The sequence below is a fragment of the Tauraco erythrolophus genome, chromosome 1 (genome assembly GCF_009769465.1).
Source record: "Tauraco erythrolophus isolate bTauEry1 chromosome 1, bTauEry1.pri, whole genome shotgun sequence".
NCBI classification, from domain to species: Eukaryota; Metazoa; Chordata; class Aves; order Musophagiformes; family Musophagidae; genus Tauraco; species Tauraco erythrolophus.
Window position 1 is genome coordinate 30,867,717 of NC_141465.1, and position 24,903 is coordinate 30,892,619.

The following is a 24,903-nucleotide window of genomic DNA, read 5'->3' on the forward strand; positions in this document are numbered from 1 at the left end:
CTTTCAGAGGTTCACAAGTCTTAAGAGTCACGAATCTGCTTCTCATTACCACTGCACTGAAGTGCGTACAACATTTAGCTGTAATTACAGACAACTCCCTTCGGAGGTAAGAGATTGAAAGGGTCTCTTTTTTTCCTCTCTTTCCGAAAGGGAATTCAAATAAAGTCCCTGACAGTTTTGACTTTACCAAGAAATTTCACTGGTGTTGTCCATACAACGAATAATACACAGATAGTAATTTCTTGTAATTAATCCTTAGATTAAATTGAAATTAACTCTTTTGCTAAACGTGTCCTTTTGGCATTTAGTGATAGAATCCAACTTGTACAGCACAACGGGGCACTTATAAGAAACTGCCTCAAAGGAAGTATGCTAAGAAGGGCACCCAAGAAGCCAACTCAAATAAAGGTAACAGGAGTATGTCTCAAGGCATTGGAAATGAGCTCCATCAACAGTTGAAGGAGTTAGCTCACCTCTCAGCTATTTACTGTCATCTCAGTTAGAAGTTACCACCCCCACAGCAGATTTGGCAGCACAGCACCAGATTCTCTGAGCCCCAGATAATCAGAATAACTCTCCTCAGCGCTCATACACAATTAGTAAAGCATTTTCAAGTCTTTGGACACGACACACTTAAGTTCCTCATGTTAAATCCAGTCCTCGATAAAACATACACCTTCACTAAAAGAACTTTCATTAATTTACCTTGATGCAGATCTAGATCTTGACTTTCTGTTGTCAGAAACATGCCGTTTTCCCTCTTGAACAGGTGGCTGTTCCACTTCCATATCCTAAAATATTAAGTTGACTGGTGTTATAGGTGAGTAGTGCAAGCATTTTGTTACATTTTATGCCTAGACTAAACTACATAACAGCACTGAAATTCTATTGAATATTCACATATGTGAAATTAAAGCATACTGCAACTCTCTCAAAAGCTTCACCACTACCCTGTAATCACTAACAGGGAGACAGTCCTGTACTAAATGAACTTAATTTAACTACTGCAAAACATAATAAAAATAATTTACACAAAATTTCTCATTTTCCCAATTATTGCTTTTCCACACTTTAGTCAACTTCAGCACTGCATATATCTCCACAGAATATGATTACAGTCCTTAAAGTCAGTCAGTGGATCTTGCTCTGTCATCAAAATCACAGGCAAAGTGAGGCCTACTAAAAAACTTTTCTCCAAAATGTTATGGGAAACTACTTTAAGCCATATAAATAAGCAAATTACAATACAATAATTTGAAGAATGAACCAGCAAGTCATCAACACGATACATAAAACGCAAGAACCTGCTTAAAAAACCTCCAGCTTCCCACTCCAGAAGATACTGTGTTCTGCCTAAACTTTAATAGGCTTCATGATGCAAACCCTGGCAGGGAACATCCAAACAAACAATCTCTCAGAGTATACTGATTCAACAGAATTCAAGACTAAAAAACATACTAAAAAGATACTCTTGAGAATTGTCCCTTATTCCAAGGGGAAAGCAAGAACTTTTTTCTAGATCTGTGACATCATAGGTCCCACATAAAGACAGCCTGGTACCATCTCTGTTTCTCATTTTAGGATTTCCTTTTCTTGGAACAAAAGAGGCAAATATATTCAACTTGTTCTTTTTTTTTTTTTTTCTTCCAATACAGGCTCAACAGACTTGCTCTTTGATTTCTTCTTGATAGCAGCCAGTTACCAAGCCAACAATAGCCTTCAAAATCTTAGGAACGAGAGAGAGGTGTTTACACATGCTCGGATTTTTGAAGTTTTACAGACTCCTGAGTCCATTCCCACTACATTAGCGATCTACCAGGCCCTTAAAAGTTAACTTTTCTAGATAGTTTCTCTCCAGAATGAGACTGCATTGTTAGAATTCTATGGAACAAAATATTCCTGAAGCATGATGGGGATAGGCAAGAGAGGATGAGACAAAGTGAGAAGTGGAAGGACAAAATGCAATCCAAAGTCTTTCAGAAAAGGAGTCGTAAAGCATATATGCCTGTTTTGCCAGACTTCTGAAATACCAACTTGTCATGTAGCACTGCAGCTATCCAACTTTCTCTCAGATGAGCTACTCTCACAGCCATCTCTGTCCATGTCTGTTACCACGAAATTTCCTCTCCTGAACAGAACTATGCACATTTGAGAAAGATATGTATTAGAGCATTAAAGTTAGTTTACTGCAAGGAATCCTCACCTGCTGATGAGGTTTTTGCATGTGTGATTCACTCTGTACTGGAAAAGGAGACTGAAAAGTTTGCTGCTGCACAGGTGCTGTTGGCGGAATCACAGGTTGAGCCATAGGTGGAACTGTGGAGTAGGCAGGAGACCAAAACCTGGCATTTGCCCATTAGGAGGAAGAGGAACCTTTGGAGAAGAAAAAAACACAAAAACTTCCAGTTAGGAAAAAAAAATTGTATCAGCCTTCCCAGTTTGCTAAAGTAAAATTGTATCTCTGCTCCAAAGTCAAAATATAAGACCAGAAGCGCAAGAAAGACAAAGTCAGTCAAGTGTTTAGGCATATAAAACATAAATCTTGTTCTTCAAAGCTTGATTAGAACAGAAAACAAAAGTATGTTTCTTGGGAAAGTTGGAGGACTAAGCCATATTCACTCTTCATTAACAGGAACACCACTTCCTTACTTCTGCACCAAAGAAAACAACAAAAGACAGAAAACATAACACAATAGAAGGACAAGGGAAAAGCCTAACGTTACCTGGTGACGCATTGGATCCTGTTGCATTCCCATCATTCGCTGCTGAAAAGGATCCATATTTGGGAGTTGAGGAAATACTGGCTGTTGTATACCTTCTCCTGGAAATCCACTAAAACCAGTAATATTTTGGTAAGACAAGTTAGTAGATATCTAGATTTTTTTTGCCTTTATTTTATATATTTCTATGTACATTTAGACATTCTTGCTTCAAATTTAGACAGAAAAATTATCTTTATTGTGCTGCCATTTCCTCTCTAAAAAGAGAAAACAAAAAAAGGAGAAAGAGTGGCTTCTCTATCTTTTCTCCACTGTAAGAGTAGCCCCCTAACATTTAAAAAAATGCTAAATAAAGGTTTAAAGCCTCTCTTTCCCCTGTACTTATATGATCTTGCTAAAGATCTCAGGCTATGAAAACTTATCATGAAGGTTGTCTGCCTTGGGCTAACTTTCTTTCTTTCCAGTTCCTCTTTTGGGAGGAAAAGAAGGTAAGCCTTTTCCTCAAGGAAAATAAATTGGCCATACTTTTGCTGAAAAAAACACCTTTGGTTTGGGAGGAATTTAGGGCAGAGGAGAAAGGGATATGTACACAACACAAGGATTACAGTAATGTCATTCACTTCCCAATTCAACACACAGAATGGACAGTGCTCAGGGAATTAATGAGGTCTGTGCAGCTAACAGGACCTGTTTACGGGATGCAGTTTGTGTTAAGAAACTGAACAGGATTTCAGGAAAGATAAAGGAATTTCATGATGATGGGGAATGGAACTTCATAGTATTTTAAGACACAGGTGTCACACAATTCTTAAGATGATTCTGGACAGATCAGTTTTTCACACAGAGAATTACTAATTTTGTGTGCCCAAAACGAGACAGCTTGAATCCAATCTTCAGAGGCGTCTTACGCAACTATAAGGTAATAAGGACAGTGGCTTTGAAGTGCTACAAACAGAACATAAACATGCCGAAAAGCCCAGTCCAATAATCTCTAGTTGGGCATACAAAAGCAGTACTCATGTTTGACTTTTGTTATGCTCCCATTTCCTCTCTAAAAAGAGAAAACAAAAAAAGGAGAAAGAGTGGCTTCCCTATCTTTTCTCCACTGTAAGAGTAGCCCCTTTCCATTTAAAAAATGCTCATCTTTCTGCACTCCAGAGTTCCATCTGTATTACAGGGAAAATACTACCAATTTACTTAAAAGGCATTTAATTAATACTTGTGGAACATTGAAGTGCTCAAGGTGATAAACACAGTAAGAAACCTAAAGACAAAGTTAGTGATTCTGTTTTGGAGAGCAGGGTTTGGATGGCATATACAGAAAGTTAAGACATGGGGCCACATACTGAAGCAGGGAAACAAGAAATATTGACTAACCCAGGTATTGAGCACCATCCAGCCTGTGCACTGAATGAGAGAGAGGTCCTGTGGAAAAAAACTAGTATGTGATCATGTAATTTAAGACTTTATCATTATGCATATCAAAAGGGAAGCAGGAGTCTGAGTTAGTTTGCGTGGGTATTTAACGTTTGAGAATGTAAAGCTGCAAAGCCAATTTAATTTTTTAATAATTAAAAACTACCACAGTGCTTGGAATAGCATCTTTTCCCCAGTCAGCAAAGCGATCCAGCTAATTACGAACAATGCCCTGACACGCTCAGTTGTGCAATAAAAACATGGAACTCATCTTGAAACCAAAACTGAGCTTTTCTCTACAGAACACATTCCTCAATCAATGATGCAACATGCCAAATTTACATCCGATCACCAAAGCAAAAAGACAAAAAAAATAACCACCATAAGTTGTTTTTTAAAACGTTTTAACTTTGGACTATAACAGTTAAGCACTGAAATAACTTGGAATCTTAATCATTTTTCTAACATAAAGACTTTTTAGAATAAAGATTTGTTAATTTTATTATGACACAGAACTTACAAAGCTGGCTGAGAAACTGAAGGGGAAGGAGCTGAATCTTCTTTCTTTGAATCTTCCACTGCTTCAGGTTCATCATCATAGTCAAACCGATCTAGCAGCTTCTGAAAGAAATTACATTGAGTCAACTATTTTTTCAGTATCTTAAATAACTGGCAGCCAAAACATCTTTATTACTGAAGTCTTACCATATATCTAATAGTTCTGGAATTAAAGAAAAGGTTAGAATCAGAAAAAAAAAAATCTATATTCCTATATAGAAGCAGAAACTGCCCAAAACCAGTTTTCTTCAGCTTCAGGCTGTAAAAACAGGAAGGCAGCCTCCAAACTGAAAGACAAGAAAGAAAATTTGCACCATTTTTCTCCTAACCACAGAGGACACTGAGGCATCCAAACAGTCTTCTGCTGAACTGAAAAAGTTAAAACAGAAAGGACAAACGAAGACTTACTTTGTCAAATGATGTTTTCTGCTCAGGCGGTGGGAAAGCAGCTTTTTGTTCTGGTGGTTGTGCTGCTGTAGTTTTCAACTGAGCAGTAATAGCTTGAACCTGAGCCATCACAGTGTTATCTATGACTGGTGACTGCGGCTTTTGAGGCTGTTGGAAAGTCTGAAGAATTTGCTGAAGCTAGAAAAACACATATAGTGTTAAGTATATGTTCTTATATAACATAAGAGTGTTGTAGGATATAAATTTTACATCGAACCAGACTATGGCACAGGATGAACACCACCAACAACCTGACTGAACTATGGAGAACTTTCTGAACCATGGGAGAACTTTCAGCAAGACCAAAGTGGCTTTTTTAATACATCAGTAGCAAAATTTAGCAGATCTCAAGATTTCAGTATTCAGGCATTTCAGCACTGCAAATGTTTAAGTGTACTGAACAGTATAATTCAACATTTTGTTTGATATATTCCACCTGTTCTCGAAAATTTATAACTGCATCAATTCAGAACTAATTCTTTAGGAATATATAACTGAGTGTTCCTCAAATACCATAATTACTGGATAGAAGGGTCACAGATTATTCAAATACTGACTTTAACTCTTACAAGTTTTCCACTGAAGACCTTAGGGAGGCGCTTTGTTTTGCTTCAAATCAAGGATATTACTTGCGTCATTTTTTCCCTCTCATTTAACATAAAAACTGAAGTTAGAAGGGAACCAAATCTGAACAGGTTACCTGTTGTCCTTGCGTTGTTTGAAACAACTGAGCTACAGCTGCAAAGGCATCAGAACTGGGCAACTGTGGCACAGTAGTACTGAGTTAGCAGTAACTTGAGGGGCCTCCGAAGGAGCCTTTGCTGGAGGGGGCGGCGAACCTGAAAGTTTCATAGGAATTGAGAAAGCACTGTGTTACTCCAAAACATTAATCTTACTCTTCAGTGCATACACATACCTCTTCAAAACAAGTGTCTTTCCACAATACTCCATTTATCCCAAAAGTCCTATCTAAACTACGCCAATTGCATATTCTACTCATTTTGCCTTTAACCACTCCTCTCACTGCTCACATCTGTGCATTACATACACTAAGAAAGAAAACAAATTAAAATGGCCTATCTGAAAGCTAGTCCAGCGTGGTATTTTAGATCACAACTCAATGTTTATAATTGTACAATTTTAGAAAACTTAAGAGAAAAAACTATTATTCAAACAGTGTTAAGCAAGGCATATCAATACACTTAAATGCTAGTTCTGGACTCATTCCTTTGGACGAATATTTTAACTCAATCATCTAATGGTTCATTTTAAGAGCAACTGAGTTTCTCTTAATATTTCCTATTTTCTAGCAGTAACTGAATTTTTCTGAAATGTCTGGTAATAATTAAAGCTTTTAAAAAAATATTTCACAAGTAACTCTTCTTCTTTGATAAGGTTTGTTCACACGCCAGTTTTGCATAGGCACAAGACAAACCTGCATCTGATAGATAAATCCTCCTAATATAAGAAAAAAAAAATCTACTAATTCTTCAAGGAAAAGACTCCAGTTTCCACTGAGCTTTACTAAAACTGAGATCACATTTTAAGACATGCTATTAGCTTTGTCTACACATGCAGCTTTCCCATTCTCTTTGATTTAGGTTACAAGTACTTTACAACACAATAAGCATTTTGCCAGTACAAAGTAAACCAGCAATAATATCATCAATTCCTACATGCTGTAAGCAAGTAACTATTCTTTAGCAATATATTTTAATGGACTACCACAAAACTGTGCAAGGAGAGAGACAGTTAAAAAAAACCCCACAGACAGAATTATTTTTAGTTTGAGACACTAAGCAAATACGTTTGCCTCACAATACCAACGTCTTTAAAGCCATTTATCTGCAGTTTAAATAACTGCAGTGTTGACATGCAGCAAACAAACAAACACGTTGAATATTTTCCCAGAAGTCAGATGCTACATAAAAATAGTGCAAAAAGATATGTGATTGTTTTAAATATAAATTAACTCCCAATTACTTCCTGTATATATTCAGAAGGATATTTGCTTGCTCAAGGGAGAAAATTTGCATTTTTCTCTTTTTTTGGCTATGCAGACTTTGTAGCATTATGAGCTAAACAGATACTATATCACATAATGCATTAATGTATTTATTATTATTCATTAGCATATTTATTTCACGGCCAAATTATCCCCTCTGGTGCATCTGAATAATCTCACTGAAATCAGTAATTCCGTACACGAAAATCTACGCAAAAGGCACCCAACCTGTCGGCTACTAATGATGAGGCAAAAATAGTGCCACTCACCTGCCATAGTAGAATGAAATTGTATAGCCACCAGTCTGCACCCAGCTCAGATATTAAGACATCCCCTCCCCTTGCCCTGCCATGTTTATAAAACATGTCAATGGGATGCGCTTTCCTAAACACTGCTGGAGATGATTTCACTTACACTATTGTGCATTGTGATTTTGTTGTCTGTCATCACACCTCACTCACTCCAGTAGTTTTTTCCAGTCCTACTCCAACATACATGAGTGCAATAAATCATAGAACGGTTTGGGTTGGAAGGGACCTCAAAGATCATCTAGTTCCAATCCCCCTGCCATGGGCAGGGAAACCCTCCACTACACCAGGTTGCCCAAAGCCTCATCCAACCTGGCCTTCCAGGGATGGGGCATCTACAACTTCTCTGGGCAACCAGTTCCAGTGCCTAATAAATAAGGAGGTTACCAAAGCTAAGTGTGAAATATAGAGTGCAAACTCAAAAGAAGGCCCTCCAGAGAAAGAGAGAATTGTGGTATGCTTATTCTCATCCACAATTCAGGAACCTCACTACCAGCTTTTTATGTGGCATAAAATAGGTCAGTGAAAATACTTTGGGCAGGCTGTCATTACTTTATTCTTTAGGTCAGTGGTTTTCAACCAGTAGCCCGTGCAAAAGCCTACCGCCAGGCATAAATTTACTGTTCAAGAATTTGGATTTGAAACACCAGTTAAAATGTTTCAGGGCTGCATACTGAAAAAGACTGACAGCTGTTGCCTTCAGATACTCAGTTCTTAACATGCAAGATCACGCTTTAATTACCCAGATTCTAACATTAAAAAAATGACATCAGAATTATAAAATTGAGAAATAACAGAAAAATATTTCAGACAAAAAAAAAATTTTTTTAGAGAGAGGACATTGAAGTCATGTGTAAATGAAGTGCGCACATACATATGTACATATGCATGCACACAATATAAATTTCAGGTATTTTCCAAATAAGTGTTCACATTCTGATAATTTCTGAAGTACAGTATCGGCATTTATTAGAATGAGTTCAGCTGCTCCACATAACAGTGACGACAAAGTTCAGTTTATTAATATGCTACTGTTGAAACTAATAGTAGGCGCTTTAATGCGAAAGCAAACAAGCTCTTATACTTCGCCCTTTTAAAAGTAGAAGTTATAATGTCATTCATACCTTCATTATTAGTAGCATTTTCTGTCATTGGTGCCGTGGCACTAGTTCCTGCTGCCATATCCAGAAGAGGTTGAATTATTTCAATTTTAAATACTCCATTTTTCTGCCAAAGGTTCAGGACACGAACTATTTTACTCTGTTGAAACAAAAGCAAGCATCAATGCTAAACACAACTTTCCTAATTCATAAACTCCAAATTTATCTTCTGTACATTGAGAAGAAAGCTTTGAACAGTATAGCAGTTCATACATAATCAGGCATACTTATTTAATAGCCCCTATGTCGTCACATAGGTCAGCAGGACATTTTACATGGCAAAAATAAAAGCTGCCAACTTATTTTACTATCCAGTTTATTAAAAAGTGGCTTGTGCCATTTTTTTAAAACTGTTCTGGCCGGTCAGAACATCCAGGTTTGATATACAATAGAGGAAGTCACATCAGCCCCACCATTTCGACACAGATGGTCAAAAAGGGGTGAAACGAATAACACATGGGTTAAGACAGACAGAGAAAATTAAGATGAGCTGGAAAACCCTACTGAATAGAGGGGCAATTAGACCATAAAACACTAGAACAAAGCTTGAAGTTAGATAGAAGACTGTTTGCTTGATTTTTTTTTTCTGCTAACCTAACCAATTCTATGTTGACTCCAGAAAACCCATCTCCATCATTACTCCAAAGATCAGTAAAGCAAATGGAAAACATTCTAACTAATCACTGCAGAAAGATTAAATTAGAACTTCTGATTGTCAGTTGTTATTTTAAGCTCAGTTTTTTTAACATTAAGAACAATGAGGCTTTCAAGAATAAGCTGGAAATTGGTCTTTCCTTCTTTAGCCCTTATTATTAAACAGTAATATTTAACTAGATGCCCTGCTTCAGTTGAAAAGCGCGAGCGGGTAGAAGTCAGAATATATGTTATATTGACATATCTGTCCTTTTTGTGTACTTAGCCATCTGATTTGTGCACATTTACATTTAAGTACTTTTTACTTCTTAGCTGCTAAGAATGAATTGATTCTGTTCCTTCTTGTTTCAACAATAAACTGCCTTACTGTGACTCAGTTATATACACTGATGCAAATTCACCTATACTTTTCTAAGCTAAATGATTAAAGAATTTCGCAAAATGTTTTCTACAGTAAGATCAAGTAGAGAGAAACCTGAAATGGCTACTGTAAAATAAGATTTTGGTGTGAAAAACAGTAAACTTTAAAACAGCAGCATTTTTGGCTTTGGATATTCTATCTCTCCAGAAGACTTTAAATTAATATGAAGGCCAAAAAATGAATAAATCTAATATTCATTTTTTTCAGTCACATATTAATCTTACAGAAAGGCTGTTAAAAAAAAAATTAGTATCATTCTCTTTGGATATCAACCATAGTTACTGTGTTTCTGCAGATCAAGTTTGGGATTTGTAAAGACTGAAGAAATCAGTATGACGATTTTCTTAGAGAATATTTGGGAGCAGAGCCTTCACTGCCTACAACACTGGAGCTTCCCCTGTAACACCTTATTTTTGTGAGAGACACCACCTTCCATAGTAAGTTTTCCTGAAGAAACCTCAAGAAGAAAAGTTTTGGTGTAGTCAGACGCACCATTAAGTGGCTGCATAGGCAAAACAAAACTGATGAACTTAGGCAAAATAAATATTTTAACTAGAACTTTAACTATCACCTTTCATAATCTTTCTCAGCATGTTTTACCATTTCATATAGTAATATAAGCTACCGTGGACACAGAGAATCACCAAATTAGCTTTCACACAAGTGGAAACATCAAGGTAGCACTGTTATCAGTTCCCAACAACACTTTAGAAATCATAGTTGTACCTTGTCTTCAGATGGACAGAGATACAAATACTGGAATGTGGCAGTAATATTTTTAGAGAACCTTGGCCCAAAAACGTCTTTGTCTGTTCCAAACTGGTGACGAGACTGACGAACAATAGAGTCAATAACATACAATCCAGGGACTTTATATTCCGGTTTGCACTGAAAACATAAAAATAATTTCCCATTATGCAGAGATTCTAAAAAGGCAACACGCATTCACCTTAGACTGTTACACAAAATTTATACTTCGTATACTTGAGCAGGGGAAAAAAATGTTATTTTTTTTTAATATTAAATTCTCTTAGCGCTTTGCTTTATCAAGCTACCTCAGACACAATGCACTGAACTACTTCCACCAACTCTATTCTCCAGAATTTAATACAAAGTCCTTCTCTTCGGAGGTCTCTGAAGGACTCTGAATGAAAGAGGAACTTACTTAAGACAGCATGATAGTTTGGTTTTAGTGAGTATTACATTCTAGACTGTTGTTCTTCATACCTAGGAAAGCATGAAAACCCTATGTTCTGGAAATATGTATTATCTTAGAAAATTAATTTGAAGCTCAGTACCTTCAGTTTCCTCCCCAGTTGCTGGGTGGAGGAGGAAGGGGGAATTCCACAAATACTTTTTTCTCCCCTTCTTAACGTACTATGGAAAATGAGGAGATTATTACACAGACAAAGAGATATCAAAATGTATAAAATCCTAACAAAACAGAATTTGCTCCCTCAATCCCTAAATAACAGAAGGCTTTTTGGTTATTTACTAGTACTATTAATAATATCTAGTAACAGATGCAAATTATCTTAATCAGTAAATTATTTTTTATATTTACCTTTTTGATAAACTTCTCTACAATCTGAACAACATGCTTGTAGAGCTGGAAAATAAATACATAAATTAATTTATCATCTACTCAACAGTGGCACATCCTTTTAGAACTATTTTAACTCCTTGTGCTTACTACCATTTAAGAAAGACTACAAACTATTGCAATCACATTCTAAAAAGAAGTACGTTATCAAGCTAAGTTAATTAAGCACAAAGAAAAATATTTCATGGGGGAACAGACAGAAACAAGCCATCTTTTCTGTCAGAAGTGTGTCAGTGTGTACACAAAAGACATACTGCTTCTAGAATATTAGTGAGAGCTTTCTGGATTTACTTTCTAAGCAAGTCCACTATGTTTTAATACATTCAGGTTCAGTTGCATCCTCTAACGTTTAAAATTTTATTACATAGAAATCACAACACCCTAGTGAGTGTAGCATTAAAAAGTAATGATTAAAAAAAAAAAAAAAAAAAAAAATCAAGCTGGCATTATGCTACTAGTCTAAAACCAAGACATGATATTCACCACCCACTTGTTTCTATACAACATTCTTAACACCAACTAGAATAAAATATCCACGAAGCTAAGACTGGGAAATCCAGAGATGTATTTGCTTAGAAGTAAAATAATAAAACATTGCTACTGTTACAGTTTCACGTTTGTTCTATTGTACTTTACCTTAATAGCTTTAATGGCAGCTTTTGTAATGAGAATCATTTTCGCTCGGGAAATAGGAGGTTTCATCTCCATCAGTGAAAAGAGCTAAACAGAGAAAATAAATATTAAAAATGTATTCTGAAGTTTAAGCAGTTAACCAAAAAGACAACATTTCGGACAACTAGTTGATTACTGACATGCCACACTATGTATCACCACAATGCTGGCCCACCCTTGAAACAAAGAGACTAACAGGCAGATCTTTCTAGGCAATGTTCAAAGCTATCTTCCTTGTGAACTAACCCATATTCACTGATTTACCAGGTTTTGATACGGCTCCTGACAAAGTCTCATTTGCATTCATACTCATTTTAAAAATTAGTATCTGATAACTTATGGTACAGGCACTGCTAACGTATGGTATGGGAATTTGCCATTTAAAAAAAAAACAAAACCCAAACCAAACCAAAACCCCAACAGAAATAACTGCAGCTTGATTTAAATTAGCCTGAGTATCTGCTTACCAAACAGAAATATTAAGACAGCCCTACAGATAGGTAGATTGACATAATCCTATAATCTTAATGTGCATAAAAGTATGACAATTTGCATCCATCAAGGCGATCAAACGAATACTAAGTTTTCAAATTATCCCACTATATACAGGCATTGCAAATGTCTTTCATGGAGATGTTTACCATTTCATTTGCTATGACCATACTATATTATTATTGAAATTGACTGTATCAGCTGTTTTGAAGAATCCTCTGCACTGTTCTCCATACTAATGTCACCCAGTGGAAAAGTTATTTCCTAAAGGACAAAGTTTTCAGAAGTTAGTAGTCTTTATAGATGACTGTTTGAGGCATTCTGTGAATCTAACTTACAGAAGAATTCTGATCTCGTTTCGATACATATAGCCCAAGCACTCTATTTCAAAGAATTCTCATCATTTCAGAAGTTGAGTGTTATTCTGTCAAGATCATTAAGCACAAAAAAGGATTCTGTGATGCTAGATTTAAATACTCTTCCCCAAATTTCATTTTCACAAATAGCATCTCCATGACTTACGTCACATCTCACATGTGACGAAATTCATTACAAAACACTTTCAAAAAGTCTTGAACCTAGGCACTCAGAAGACACCCGCTCTGCCTTCCAGTATTGACCATAACTCTGAAAACAAGTATTAGCTTCACATTTCACAAACTTAGACAAACTGAAACTTCCATACAGAACTGTCAGAGCTGAGAAGCCCAAACATTTGTGAAGGGCTGAACACAGAAAGCTGAGGGAAGAGGAATGATACATTCTCCTCAGGATCTCAGCATCACCTCAATAGTGTGACATTCTTATTATACTTTGCTTCTTGTTAGGTGTTTTAAGAGAATAGGGAAATAAGGGATTTAGGGAGGTTTGTTTTTAAATAATAGTTCTACAGTCTGGCATCCATTAGCATGCATGCATGCACATATCAAGGCACCAAAATCCAATGCACATTTCACCACCTTCCAGGCCACTCTGCCTACTCTGGATCTACAGTGAATCCTATATACTCCATAAGCTGCTGTTGTAATTTCACATCCTAAAATAACCAGTTGCAAAAACTACACCATATGCTACACTATGCTTTATGGCGTACTGTGCACACTTCTGTTCTACTAGTCATTAGACCTGGAAGCATAAACCATGTTGGCTTGTCAGGACCGTTCTCTCTTCTCCAAACTTCCTTCCCGTCTTCCAAGCAGAAAGAGAAGCTAGTACATCCAGTACTACTTTTTAATTACTCCTACATCCAGCTCATGATTAGGTGCTCTGCTTCATTAAATATTATTTTCTATTCTTCCCATAAACGTAACTTCCTATTTAAGCTGTGGCTTACTAAAGGTAGAATCATTATAGTGTGATGATTTGTATAGTGAAAAAAAACCCTGGAGAATCTTCAACACTTCCTATACACACTTAATCATTTTTACTTTGAAATATTCCCCATAAATCACAGAAAAAATGCTTTTGCATTACATACTCTGATTTTGCTGTTCACAATAAAGAAAAAAATAGAGTCCTTGAATACCAGCCAAAAATGTAATCAATTATTTGCCACAAAGTAAAATAAGAGAATAAAAGTATCTTCATTTGACAGCGTAATGGAACGTAAGATGCGATTTAAAAATTTATCTCTTATTTTTTCATTAATTTAAAGTTCCAAGATACTCGTGAAGTGACCAACTTACAGATTTATCCACTGTCTCAGTAAGCAAAAAAAAAAATACAGAAGATAAAAAAAATTGGCCAATATTTAAAGGCACATAAAGTGATAACAAGACTTTCAGCAATACAAAATGAAAGTCTTACACCAATAAAATACAAAGAGTAGGTAAGAAGGTATTTACTTTCTTAATCTGATTTCTATTCCAGGAGATATGAAAGAAGAAAAATTGTCCTTCAAGAGAGTGGTAGCCAGATCCTTTTTCTAACACCAACATCAAGTCAAGACTATAACTTTTCATTACTAATGTCCATAGAAGGCACATTTTAGTGCCAGAATATTTGATTTTTAAAGTCATTCAAGCTGTAAGACATATTTCAGTTAACATCCCTGCTTGCTGAGAAATCACAATATAGACAAATAAAAACTGTCAGATAAAAGACAGGAGAGAGGTGTCTGCAAGCTGACTTCATTTTTTTTAAAAAGTTTATTATATTTCTTTAGAACAAGTGCAAAGACTCTTGATGAACAAAGTCAGTGCTATTATTAAAACTCAGGAAAATCTGTTTTAAGAGGTAATGAAAGACACACACAAAAAAAATCCCAAAACCAAACACCTGCAAACAAACCACCAGAAGGCTTGAAAAATGAGATAGAGGAGGGAAAAAGGAGCCAATATTAAGACAGTCACTCCATCACACCAACAAGCAACCAGAGTGTCTCCAGAAAAAGGAGCCAGTCCCATATAACAAGAACAAAGAAGCCAGTGTGAAAGCGGCACTTCAGCGTTTGTGTTTCAGGAACACAACCAGAGAGAACCAGGAAACTGGGAGAGCTCATAGCAGGACAGAAGATGACAATAAACAAGTGGCAGCAAAAACTAAAAAGAAATGTCTTAAAAGATATCTCAAAAATGACATTGCAACCGGGGCAAAAAGAAAAAAAAATCCAGGGAGAAAGAAACAGCCAGAAGGCAGGAAAAAGGGAAATCGGCTAGATGCACTGAAGTAGACAGGGAGGATGTAATAAAGAATACAGTAGCTTAGAGAGTCATTAATTAAAGAACACAAGAGGCTGAAACTTAGGCTGGTAAGGCAGGAATAAACAAGAACTTTGGAAGAACAGGATTGAGCATATCACTGTAAATTGTTCCTTTGCTGTTACAGACCGCACTCTGGGCAACAACAACAAAAACACAGTAAAAGCAATGAGGTCAGTACACCCAGATATTTCCAGCTGAGGATGAACTACAGCTGAAACATGCACCAAACTGACATGCAAATATTTATATATATAAATATATATGCACATATACATATATACACACATATATGTACAGGCATATATATATGTTTGCCCCACCCCTGGAAGTATTCAAGGCCAGGGTGGATGAGGCTTTGGGCAACCTGGTGTAGTGGAGGGTGTCCCTGCCCATGGCAGGGGAGTTGGAACTAGGTGATCTTTGAGGTCCCTTCCAACCCTAACCATTCTATGATTTCATGTGCATATATGTGTGTGTGTGTATATATATATGCGTGCATTCTGCCCTCTCTTTCACACACTCCCCATCACTATCTCTTGGAATAGCCCATCAAAACTTAGTTGCCTTTTAAAATTTTCATAAGTTTTTATAACACCAAATGACTATTTTAAAGCTGATTTTTATTTAATTTTCAGTATCACAGTCACATGTGTCAAAACCATGTTTTAAAGACAGGTAAATCTCAAATGTAACAATCTTCCTAGTTCCTCGTGGATTTTCACTGTTAGAAGGAGAAATCGTTCAGTAAGATGCCCATGTACTTTACATATGCATATGTTCCATTAGACTTGGATCTTTTTTCATACAAGTTTCCCAAACCAATATATGAAAAAACCCTCTATTTTCACAGGACCATCCTTCCAATAATACACCTAATTCCCCAAAGGGCACCATGATCAGCTCAAGAAATAATCTAGATGCAAAAACTTACACTTTATTTAAAAAAAATGAAAGCAATGTGATGGATGTAACAAAGGCAATGGTAATTTCCAGCTTGAGAGTGTTTCCAATGTACTCGCTCACAACAGGAGCCTGTCCCTGGAATGCTATGCCCTGTAAAGCTTGACCTCCTAGAAATGACTTGCTGCTTTTACTGACCATTAACTGGATGTTTGGAAAAAAAAGAGCAGCTCCTAGTTGTTCCCTACCTTCCTTCCCCATATAGTTACACCACTGGCTAAAGAAAAAAAGCAGATGTTTAGCTCTGCCTTAATTTCTACTACCCACTGCCCCCAATCCATTCATTTGGCAATGAAAACCACCCAGTGCATCCTGTTTACTAGGATGGGAGTATCATAGCACAAGAGACAGCAGGGGTATAGAAATTAACTGAAACTTTATTTCTACGTACTACAAAAAAGTGGAAGTATTCAGGAGCCTACTAAATTCAAGTTACAACACAAAATATTAATTCAGGAGTATTTCTGCGTACTTTTCACAACAGTACGGAAGTACAGGATAAAATATCTATAAAGTCAAGAATCTCAAAGGCAGAAAAATCACCTGCTCATTTTCAGGCTAATAAATGCAACTAAATAACAAAGATAAGCCACTCATTAAACCACAGCAGATAGCAAAAGGGAGGCTAACCATATTGCCTGCTATTTAAAGAGCAAGCTAGTAACCACCCTCAAATTAAAATTCAATGTGAAGTATAAAAGTACTATATAAAACACATGGCAGGAGTGAACTAAGAAGGCCTTCCAACTCAAACTGTAGAACCTGCTCCACTTTGGTAAGCCCTGGGTGAGGCGTACTAAGATGGGTGGGTACAGAGAAAGGAATAGGATGATGGCCTTTAATTTTCAAGTCCTTCAAGCAGCAAATTATTAATTTCTGCCATTCTACAATTAATGCCCTTCAAGGGTCTGTTTTACACAGAAACCTGAGAACTATGGGGTTTTGAAGCAAAGGAGAGAATCACTATATTCAAATTTACCCACAGCCTTACCTTAGAATCCTAAAAAGACAGCTTGTCTGGGCACAGTACGTCTTCAGAAAAAGAGCAAGCTGAAATGTAGCAATACTATCAGCTTCACTTTGCTACTGAATTCATTACAAGAAAAGCAAAACCAGACAGTGATGCGTGCACGCCAGCAGAGAAGGAACAGGGGTGCCAAGGGAAAAATGTTAAGACACATGGTCAGAGAAAAAAGGCAGCTCATACACCTTCCAAACTTGAAACTAGTAGCAAAGAGTGAGACGGTGTCATCCACTGAGACTTAACCCATTGGCACAGAAGGAAAAAGATCAGGCTTATATCCTTTGGGGTGTCTCAAGCTTGATGTATGATCTTAAGTCTGTTTATCTGTTTTAAGCATGAGATAACATAGTAGGAAGGTAAAAATACCTTTTAAGACTCGAATTTCCCTGGCTTTGCTCTCTTGCTGAATGTTCTTTGCCATTAAAAGGTCTCTTTATTTACAAATAAAGAGGTACGGCTCTGTTTTATATACTAAGTAAAACCCACAGAAAAGCAGCAGCACAGACAGAAGCATGGTCTACTGAAAGAAGCACAGTGATTAGCAGATATCGAGCACTCAGGTCATTGTTACAATACTCTCACGCAATTTTCCTTTCTCCAATTTTCACAGAGCAGTCTAACACGCCCTCAACAATTTCATCAAGTCTATGCGTCCAAGAACATTTCTCTAAGTAGGTTCCATACTTACGACACAGTCAGTACTCTGTGCATTCATTTATTGGGTTTGGAATGTATGTTATTTATGCATTCAGAAACCACTCAAGACAGCCAAACTAGCAGTCACTTATAGACATACAGTTGTAGTTATTTGTTCATGTGCCTACAGGAAAAAAAAAGGATGATGGAAGACAAGACTAACAAGCCAGAAATCATACTATTTAGTTAACTAAACACCATTACTATTAATGCACGATTGGATCTTTAAAAGGTCATATGTTTTTAAAAATACACACAGGTCCAAAGAAAATCTCTTAGTCACATACATTTTCCTTGCCCTATAAAACTCATTGCTTCCTTTCCTCTTCAGGTCCTCATTCTTCCTTGAGCTACTAAGAAAAGGAGAAAGATAATGATGTCTACTAAACTTCTGTCACTAAGCTATGTCTCAGAGGATCAATGTAAGTTTCAAATCCTTGACCATCAGCTGTGAAGCGTAACAAGTACTACTTGCTGCTGAAGGTAAGAGATCACCATAAAATACATGGCTGTCAGGCTACATTCTTTGGAAAATAAAGTGAGATTTAAATTTGACCAGATATGAACCCCAGGCAATGAAGCTAAATAGTACTTCATCAACTAAGCTACTTCTGTGGCCTAGAAAGACCACTCACAAATTCTGAATCACTGGGGAGGAACATCTTTACAAAAGACGCTCATATGAAAATGACATCATAAAAGTACACAGAATGGAATTTTGTTCTCTATACAAATGTTTTTGAAACATATCCGCCTCTTAGGATCAGTGCTGTGCTTATAGGTCCAGCATGTCTCCTGAAAGGCTGTTCATCTCATTTCTTCTCTTACCAAGAATCTCTCTCTAATAGAACGCCACAGCTTTCAATATTCCTGGAAACAGCTCAATCCAGAAGGAACAGACAGCCCTTTCAGGATCACAGCGATGATGACTCTTCAATTACCGTGATACAGCCATAAAAGCAACAAAGGAACTTCCATCCCAAAAGAACTGGACACTGCTTCTGCAATAATTTCAGTCTGGGGCCCACGGTTTAAAAAAAACGACTAAATTCAGTCTAAAACTGTAGTACTCCGATTTTTCTTTCCCTCTACCCATCCAAATAGCATTTGAACTGCTGCTTAAGCATCCTCCCAGGACACGTGGGAGGTAGCACTGACTTGAAAATACAGCTTATTGCACCTCACAGAATATGGGAATCATTTTAGGCAGCTACAACAAGTAGCAGCTTTTATTGTTTTCTGAAAGTGACAAAGGGTGTCAAAACGTACAAAAGACTACATTAATCTTTCCTCCAACCACAGATATTGGTAGTTGTGTCCTTGCTGCTTTGCCATATAACAGAAGGAATATAACTGGGGTTCACGACTTCCAGTAACTGCTAAAGAACCACTGTGAAGGATATCCTGCTAACCTCTATTTATAGGACCCGGGGAAGGGAGAGGAAAAAGAGAGAGCAATAGATTGTAATAGAACATGCAAAACAAGGTCTTACCATTAGCACAAAATAGCTACACTAGATCAAAAATACAACTGTCCACTTCACTCAATACGGATAAACAGTACAGAAGAAAGCTGCAGCTCTAACTTTAAAGAAACAGTCCACAAACTATCCTGTTTGTGATCCAGACATGCTTAAGTGGAATATCAATTGTTTCAGTGGTACAGATTAACTATTACCAACCTGAGACACACGATTAAGTGAATATATTGCATTACTCAATACAAACACAAGATTACAAAACAGCAAACTTGACTTTATTCTACTTCCAGCAGCAAGACTGTGAAGAAATCTCTATTTCTAACTTTTATAACCAGTAAACTATCCCTCAAGTTTCTCAGATTAAAGAAAAGGAAACCCATATCCCCTAAATTAAAACAAGACAAGGATTAAAACCTTTATAAACCATGGTGGATGTGTGGGTTTGGTTTTGTTTACTTACACTACTATTAACTTAACACACCATATACACCTAACAGTACATGAATTCTAACTCATTCCTCCAGGATACAGTTTGAATTAATTTCCTCAGCGAAAATATACTATGCTACATAACTGTCAAATCCCACCAAATTCAGTTGGTAATATCTGCTCAGAATACGGCTGGATAAAAATAAAGCCTCAAACGTTTTTTTGTCAATACAAAAAACATGCTTGCTCCTGTAGAAAAAGGAGAACTTTTAAGAGGCACCTTTACTGGTAAACTTGCATTCAAAATATAGCTACAAAGAACAGGACTAAGGGAATGGGGCAGCACAATCAAACACAAGCAAATTATGCAACCCCTTTAAGTCACCACCCATCGACAGATCCAAACTAGTTGACTCTAAGTGTTCTTTCCTAGCTCGCCACAATTGCTAAATGCAACGTGCTAGCTCAAACCCCTACATTTAAGTTATAACTCACGATTCAGATGGGCATTAAAGATCACATACTTATCACAATTAACTGACAGGCAGAAACTTCTTACTTCACTGCAACATAATCACATATACTGTCAGAAGCCTACAACACAAAGGGCAGAAACTGAACTTCTCAGTAGAATTAGAGCGCAAGTCAGTCAAAACTACTAATGATTTCTTCCAGACTAGGTGAACAGCTTCAGCCAAAACAAAACAGTTCAAATTGCGTAAATTAAAGTATTGCTAGTGCTTTTCTCTTCCTCCCTAAGCTCTTCTGTTTGAGGAGAGGTCACCAACACAATAGCTTAGAGGATGTCCAATTTACAGCCATGATTTGAATTTGGACTTCCCACCATTTAAGAAGTTGCTGTAATCACCAAACCCACTCCAAAAAATCCCAAATGAGCATATCACCTGAAGCAGTAAGTGGCATCTCCTCCTTCATGTAGACTGGCAAAGAGCTGACAGCTGCCACCTCCACAGAAGAAGAGACAGTAAAGCTGGAAGCGCATCACCTCTAGCATACATGGGAAGCCCAGCACAAAACTCCAGGCTGCTGCAGTTAAAGCTGGCATTATAAAACCACAATTCTCTGTCTATAGTGGTATTGTACAACCGTCAGTCAGCAAGTTGAGGAATTCTTGACTAATAGGGTATTCTGTAGCTATCCTGATCGCTGGTGAAGCTACTCCACTCTCAATAAAATAATTAACCATTCAGTGAACAGAGACTGGTATCTCTGTAGTCCTCACAATGTCCATGCACTATAAGACAGCCTTATAGACAAAATGAGTTCTCACACACTCACTAGCCCGCGCTAGTCCCATGATTCTGTGAATAACGTCCAGATCTTTTGTAAAACAGTTCTTTCACTTTCTTCGCTTCCACTGAGAAAGACAAGAAATGGAACAATATCTGACTGTAAATCTTGCCCTCTTCAAAAAAGTTTGAGGTGTTTCACACTTTATTTTAGTATCTATTGTTTTGCATGCACAGCTTCAGCCAACACACACTGGAAAGGTAAGAGAACAGTTTAAGAAGTGGACTTTATGTCCTTAGCTAAAATCATAAACACACCTTCTGAGAACAGGACAGCAATTATACAAACCCTGAATTTATTAACCTGCTAACTTTATGCCTAAGTAGTCCTACAGAACTAGTCATACATAAAAATTATTGCAGAACAGGGATTTTAGCAAGTAAAGTTTTCTTCCCCATAACTGATGTTCAAATGAAATCCAGTGTTTTAATACCTTTCAGCAGCCAGCCATGAGAATTTCACTTAGTATTTCTGACTGTATTAAGCAAAAGTATCATGTTTTTACTACATCTGAGGAAGATGCATGAAATAACACTCCCATTTCTAAAACGGAGATTAGTCACAGAATACCAAGAAACACTGCTTGCACTCTAAAGTCACACATACTTTCACCACCAGATCAGCAAAAGTGTTTTTTATTGTTTGAGAAACACTAAGCACTGTCTGTACAATTAAGTTTTATCAGGTAGCAACATGTTGAAATGAACAAAGCGAAAGCGATCACCTGCTAGAACTTCTGTTTGTATTTAGGCAGGTAAGAATATTTCTGTTCTCTGTTTATATGAAAATTGAAAATGCCACATGCACGTCATTCTATTTTAATGTATTTAGGAAGGTTGTTTTGTATCCTTCCACACCACTGGTTCAAAACAGCACAACATACCCATAACATGGGCAAATAAATAAATAAAACCAAAATTGTTAACAAGAGGCGTGTGCTACCTGTTTTTCACTTTGTACTTCTACAATTTTGTTGAGGATAAGTAGATTTTCAGTTGTGTGTGTGCCCCTGCATGACAAGCAGTTGCAGGGAGTGAACTTTACACAGCATGACTTCATCACATGAGAGCAGTCTGCCATTTTTCCTGTTTCTGTTCAGCAAACATGCACAGCAACCTAACCTTCAAAACGTATTAAACATTCTGGAATAGGTTCTGGCTAAGCTTTAACTGATTACCTGCAACAAGAACACGCATGTTCTATAATCCATACGGGATCTGCAAAAGTCAAATCAACAAACTGAGGTGGCAGCATCATCTAATCTAAGTATTGTTTTAAGTCATGCATCAAAAACTTTATAAAGTACAGGTTAGAGTATTTTGCTATACATTATGGAAAAAAAAAAATCACGGTCCACTTCGTTTCCGATTTCGATTGGCTGACTAAGGAATCAAAAAAAAAATCATCAGAAAACAGGGACCTTCCGTGTATCATAAAAGAAGACTGAGCCCCTTACACTCAACAACCTGCCTCTCATGTCCCTAGTGTTGGGGTCGGTCCCCTAGTCCCATCCCCAGGCGTTGTTCCTACATAGAGACAAGCCCTCTCGCAGTTTTCCGTCTCTCTATTCAACCTGCAGCCTATCCTATTCGCCGCCTGTTCACATGGCGGGTCTCTCGCCAAACACTGTGAGGAAATAAAAGTGCCTCGCACCCTGAAACGCGGCTTCCCCCTCCTTAACAACGGGCACACGCAGTGGCAACGCCTTGTAACAGGGATCCCGTCTCGGACGCTCTCCAGTGGGACCAGGAAGAAACTGGGGAGGGCAGAGGGGGAAGAGGGGGGCGAAGATCCACTCCGCCCTCCCCCACCCTGTCCCGGCCCGTGCGGGAAGCCGGGCGGCGGCGTCGCTCGGGGAACGAACGCTCCAGGCCGTTGCAACAGCCGCGGCGGCGGCAGGCATGATACCGCTCGCCTCCATTTTACTCAGGAGACCCGATCTCTCCCCTCCGCCCCTCGGGCCAGCGGGAGGCCCCGGACAGAGCCAGGCCGAGCGCTGCCCGGGCCCTCCCCACCACAGGCCTCTGGCGGCGCCGCACCGGGCCCGCGCGGCCCAGAGCCGGAAGCCGAGCGGCTCGGGGGGAAGCGATGGCGGCCACCGTGCCCCCCTCCCTGCCCCGCCACCGCCCGCCGGCCCGCGCTCCCCTCCCCCCCCGCTCCCCGGTTCCCACCTCCTGGTTGAAGGCGTTCACGGCCTCCATGTTGGCGGCAGCGGCGGCTGATGCGGGCGGGCGGGCGCCCGCGCAGGGAAGGGAAGGAGGGGAGAGGGAGGAGGGGCAGCTCGGTCCCGCTCAGGGGCTGCGCGCGGACATGGCCGTTGAGCGGCGGCGGCGGGGCTCGCGCTCCCCCTTCTCCTTCGCTTGCGCGGTCGGTGCGGCGTCTCGCTGGCAAGGCCCCGCGCAGACCGTCTCTCCCAGCGGGATGGCGGAGCCCACGCCGCGCACAGCACCCTGGGATCGTGCAGGCCTCCCGGCCCCGCGCCACCCACGGGGGAGGGGGGAAGCGCGCGCGCGGCACCACGTGACACGGGCCGAGTTACTGCGCGAGCCGCGCCATGTCAGCGCCGGGCCCGCCCCCGGGGAGGGGAAATGGCGGGGGTGGCTACGCTGTCGCTCCCGCGTCTGCTGCAGGCTTCGAGCCGGCCTCGGTGGTTTCTCTTCAGCGGCTTGGTGGGCAGTGGGGTCTGGGCAGAGCCCGGAGGCTCCGCGGCCCGTCCCCTCAGGAGCGGCTGCAGCTCTGGTGGCCTCGCTGGGGACGGCTGGAGCCGAGTGAGCTGGGCCCGTCTCGGCTCGGTTCCCTCCCCTTGTCTTGCAGGGCGGTCGTGGGGCAGGGCGAGCGTCTGGGCCGAGGAGCCGCCAGGGCCTGAGTGAAAGCAGTTCTTCCTTTTGTGCTCATGGTTCGAAATTTCTGTGTGTTTGTTTTTTTTTTTTTTTTTTTTAATTTGCTGTAATGGTGTCTCGCAGGTGGCACAGAACACACGCTAAACCCCGCTGTGACTAGAGCGAAGGACCGGCGCTGGAGGGCGTTAGATACCTAGCGTGGCCCCTAGGGTCAACGGTGGAAGGAATCGTGCTGTTGGCTTAAACGTAAACCAGAGCGAAACTGCAAGGCTGTTCTCAAAGTCAAGTGTTTTGCAGCGGTAAAGAAAAGTTAACGACTGCATTCGCGCTGACAATGGGAGATAACGATCATGAAAAAACTGCCTATCTGCTGCAAAGTGTAGTTTGGTCTACAGTGCCTAAAGGACATTAGCTGGCTATTGACATCTGTTAAAGAGTGCTTTTGCCAAGTGCGATAGTAATGTGTTGATATCGGTGTCAAATCCCAACGATTTGAGGTTTGCATACTGCTGTGTGATATGGTATGTTCAAAATGTTACTGTTTAACTTAAAATTTCATTATTTAACTACAGTACATCAGCGAGAGGTGAAATTGGAAAGAGGAGACACAGAATGTTAGAGAAATCTCACCGAGAGTGTATTTGGCTTTATTTTGTGTTCTACTATTAACCTCTGCCTGATGTTTGAGTTGTTAATCAAATGCGGATTACGTTCAGGAGTCTCTTCTCTCTGTCATCAATGTATGGCTGTCCCGCAATTAGCCCTCTTTAAAAGCAAATATTTTGAAATTCAGAGGAAGTTGACGGAATAACAAGAACTCTTGTTCTACTCCGATTATAAAAGGCATAAGGAGGTGTTTGTGTGCAGTTATATGGCTGGTATTCAGAGGAATTTTTAAGATAGGTAGTAGTGACAAATGGAGAGTTCTTCCAGATGTCATAAATTTCAATAGATTGCTCTTTTATCAGAAAAAAAAAAAAATCAACTTTTCATAGTTGTTTTTA

General features: G+C 39.0%; 1 protein-coding gene across 1 annotated transcript in view; it reads right to left on the minus strand.

The window, feature by feature from the left end:
- The window catches only part of SCAF4 (SR-related CTD associated factor 4), a 48,667-nt gene extending 25,334 nt beyond the window's left edge, over nt 1–23,333 (minus strand). The window contains 14 exon segments of the mRNA XM_086617673.1: nt 706–791; nt 2,204–2,316; nt 2,319–2,373; nt 2,724–2,832; nt 4,098–4,145; nt 4,657–4,757; nt 5,103–5,279; nt 5,842–5,918; nt 5,921–5,980; nt 8,579–8,714; nt 10,416–10,577; nt 11,254–11,298; nt 11,929–12,012; nt 23,231–23,333. Coding sequence (XP_086473799.1) covers nt 706–791; nt 2,204–2,316; nt 2,319–2,373; nt 2,724–2,832; nt 4,098–4,145; nt 4,657–4,757; nt 5,103–5,279; nt 5,842–5,918; nt 5,921–5,980; nt 8,579–8,714; nt 10,416–10,577; nt 11,254–11,298; nt 11,929–12,012; nt 23,231–23,260 — 1,283 coding nt within the window. The 5' untranslated portion in view covers nt 23,261–23,333.
- Between the last annotated feature and the right edge of the window lie 1,570 nt (nt 23,334–24,903).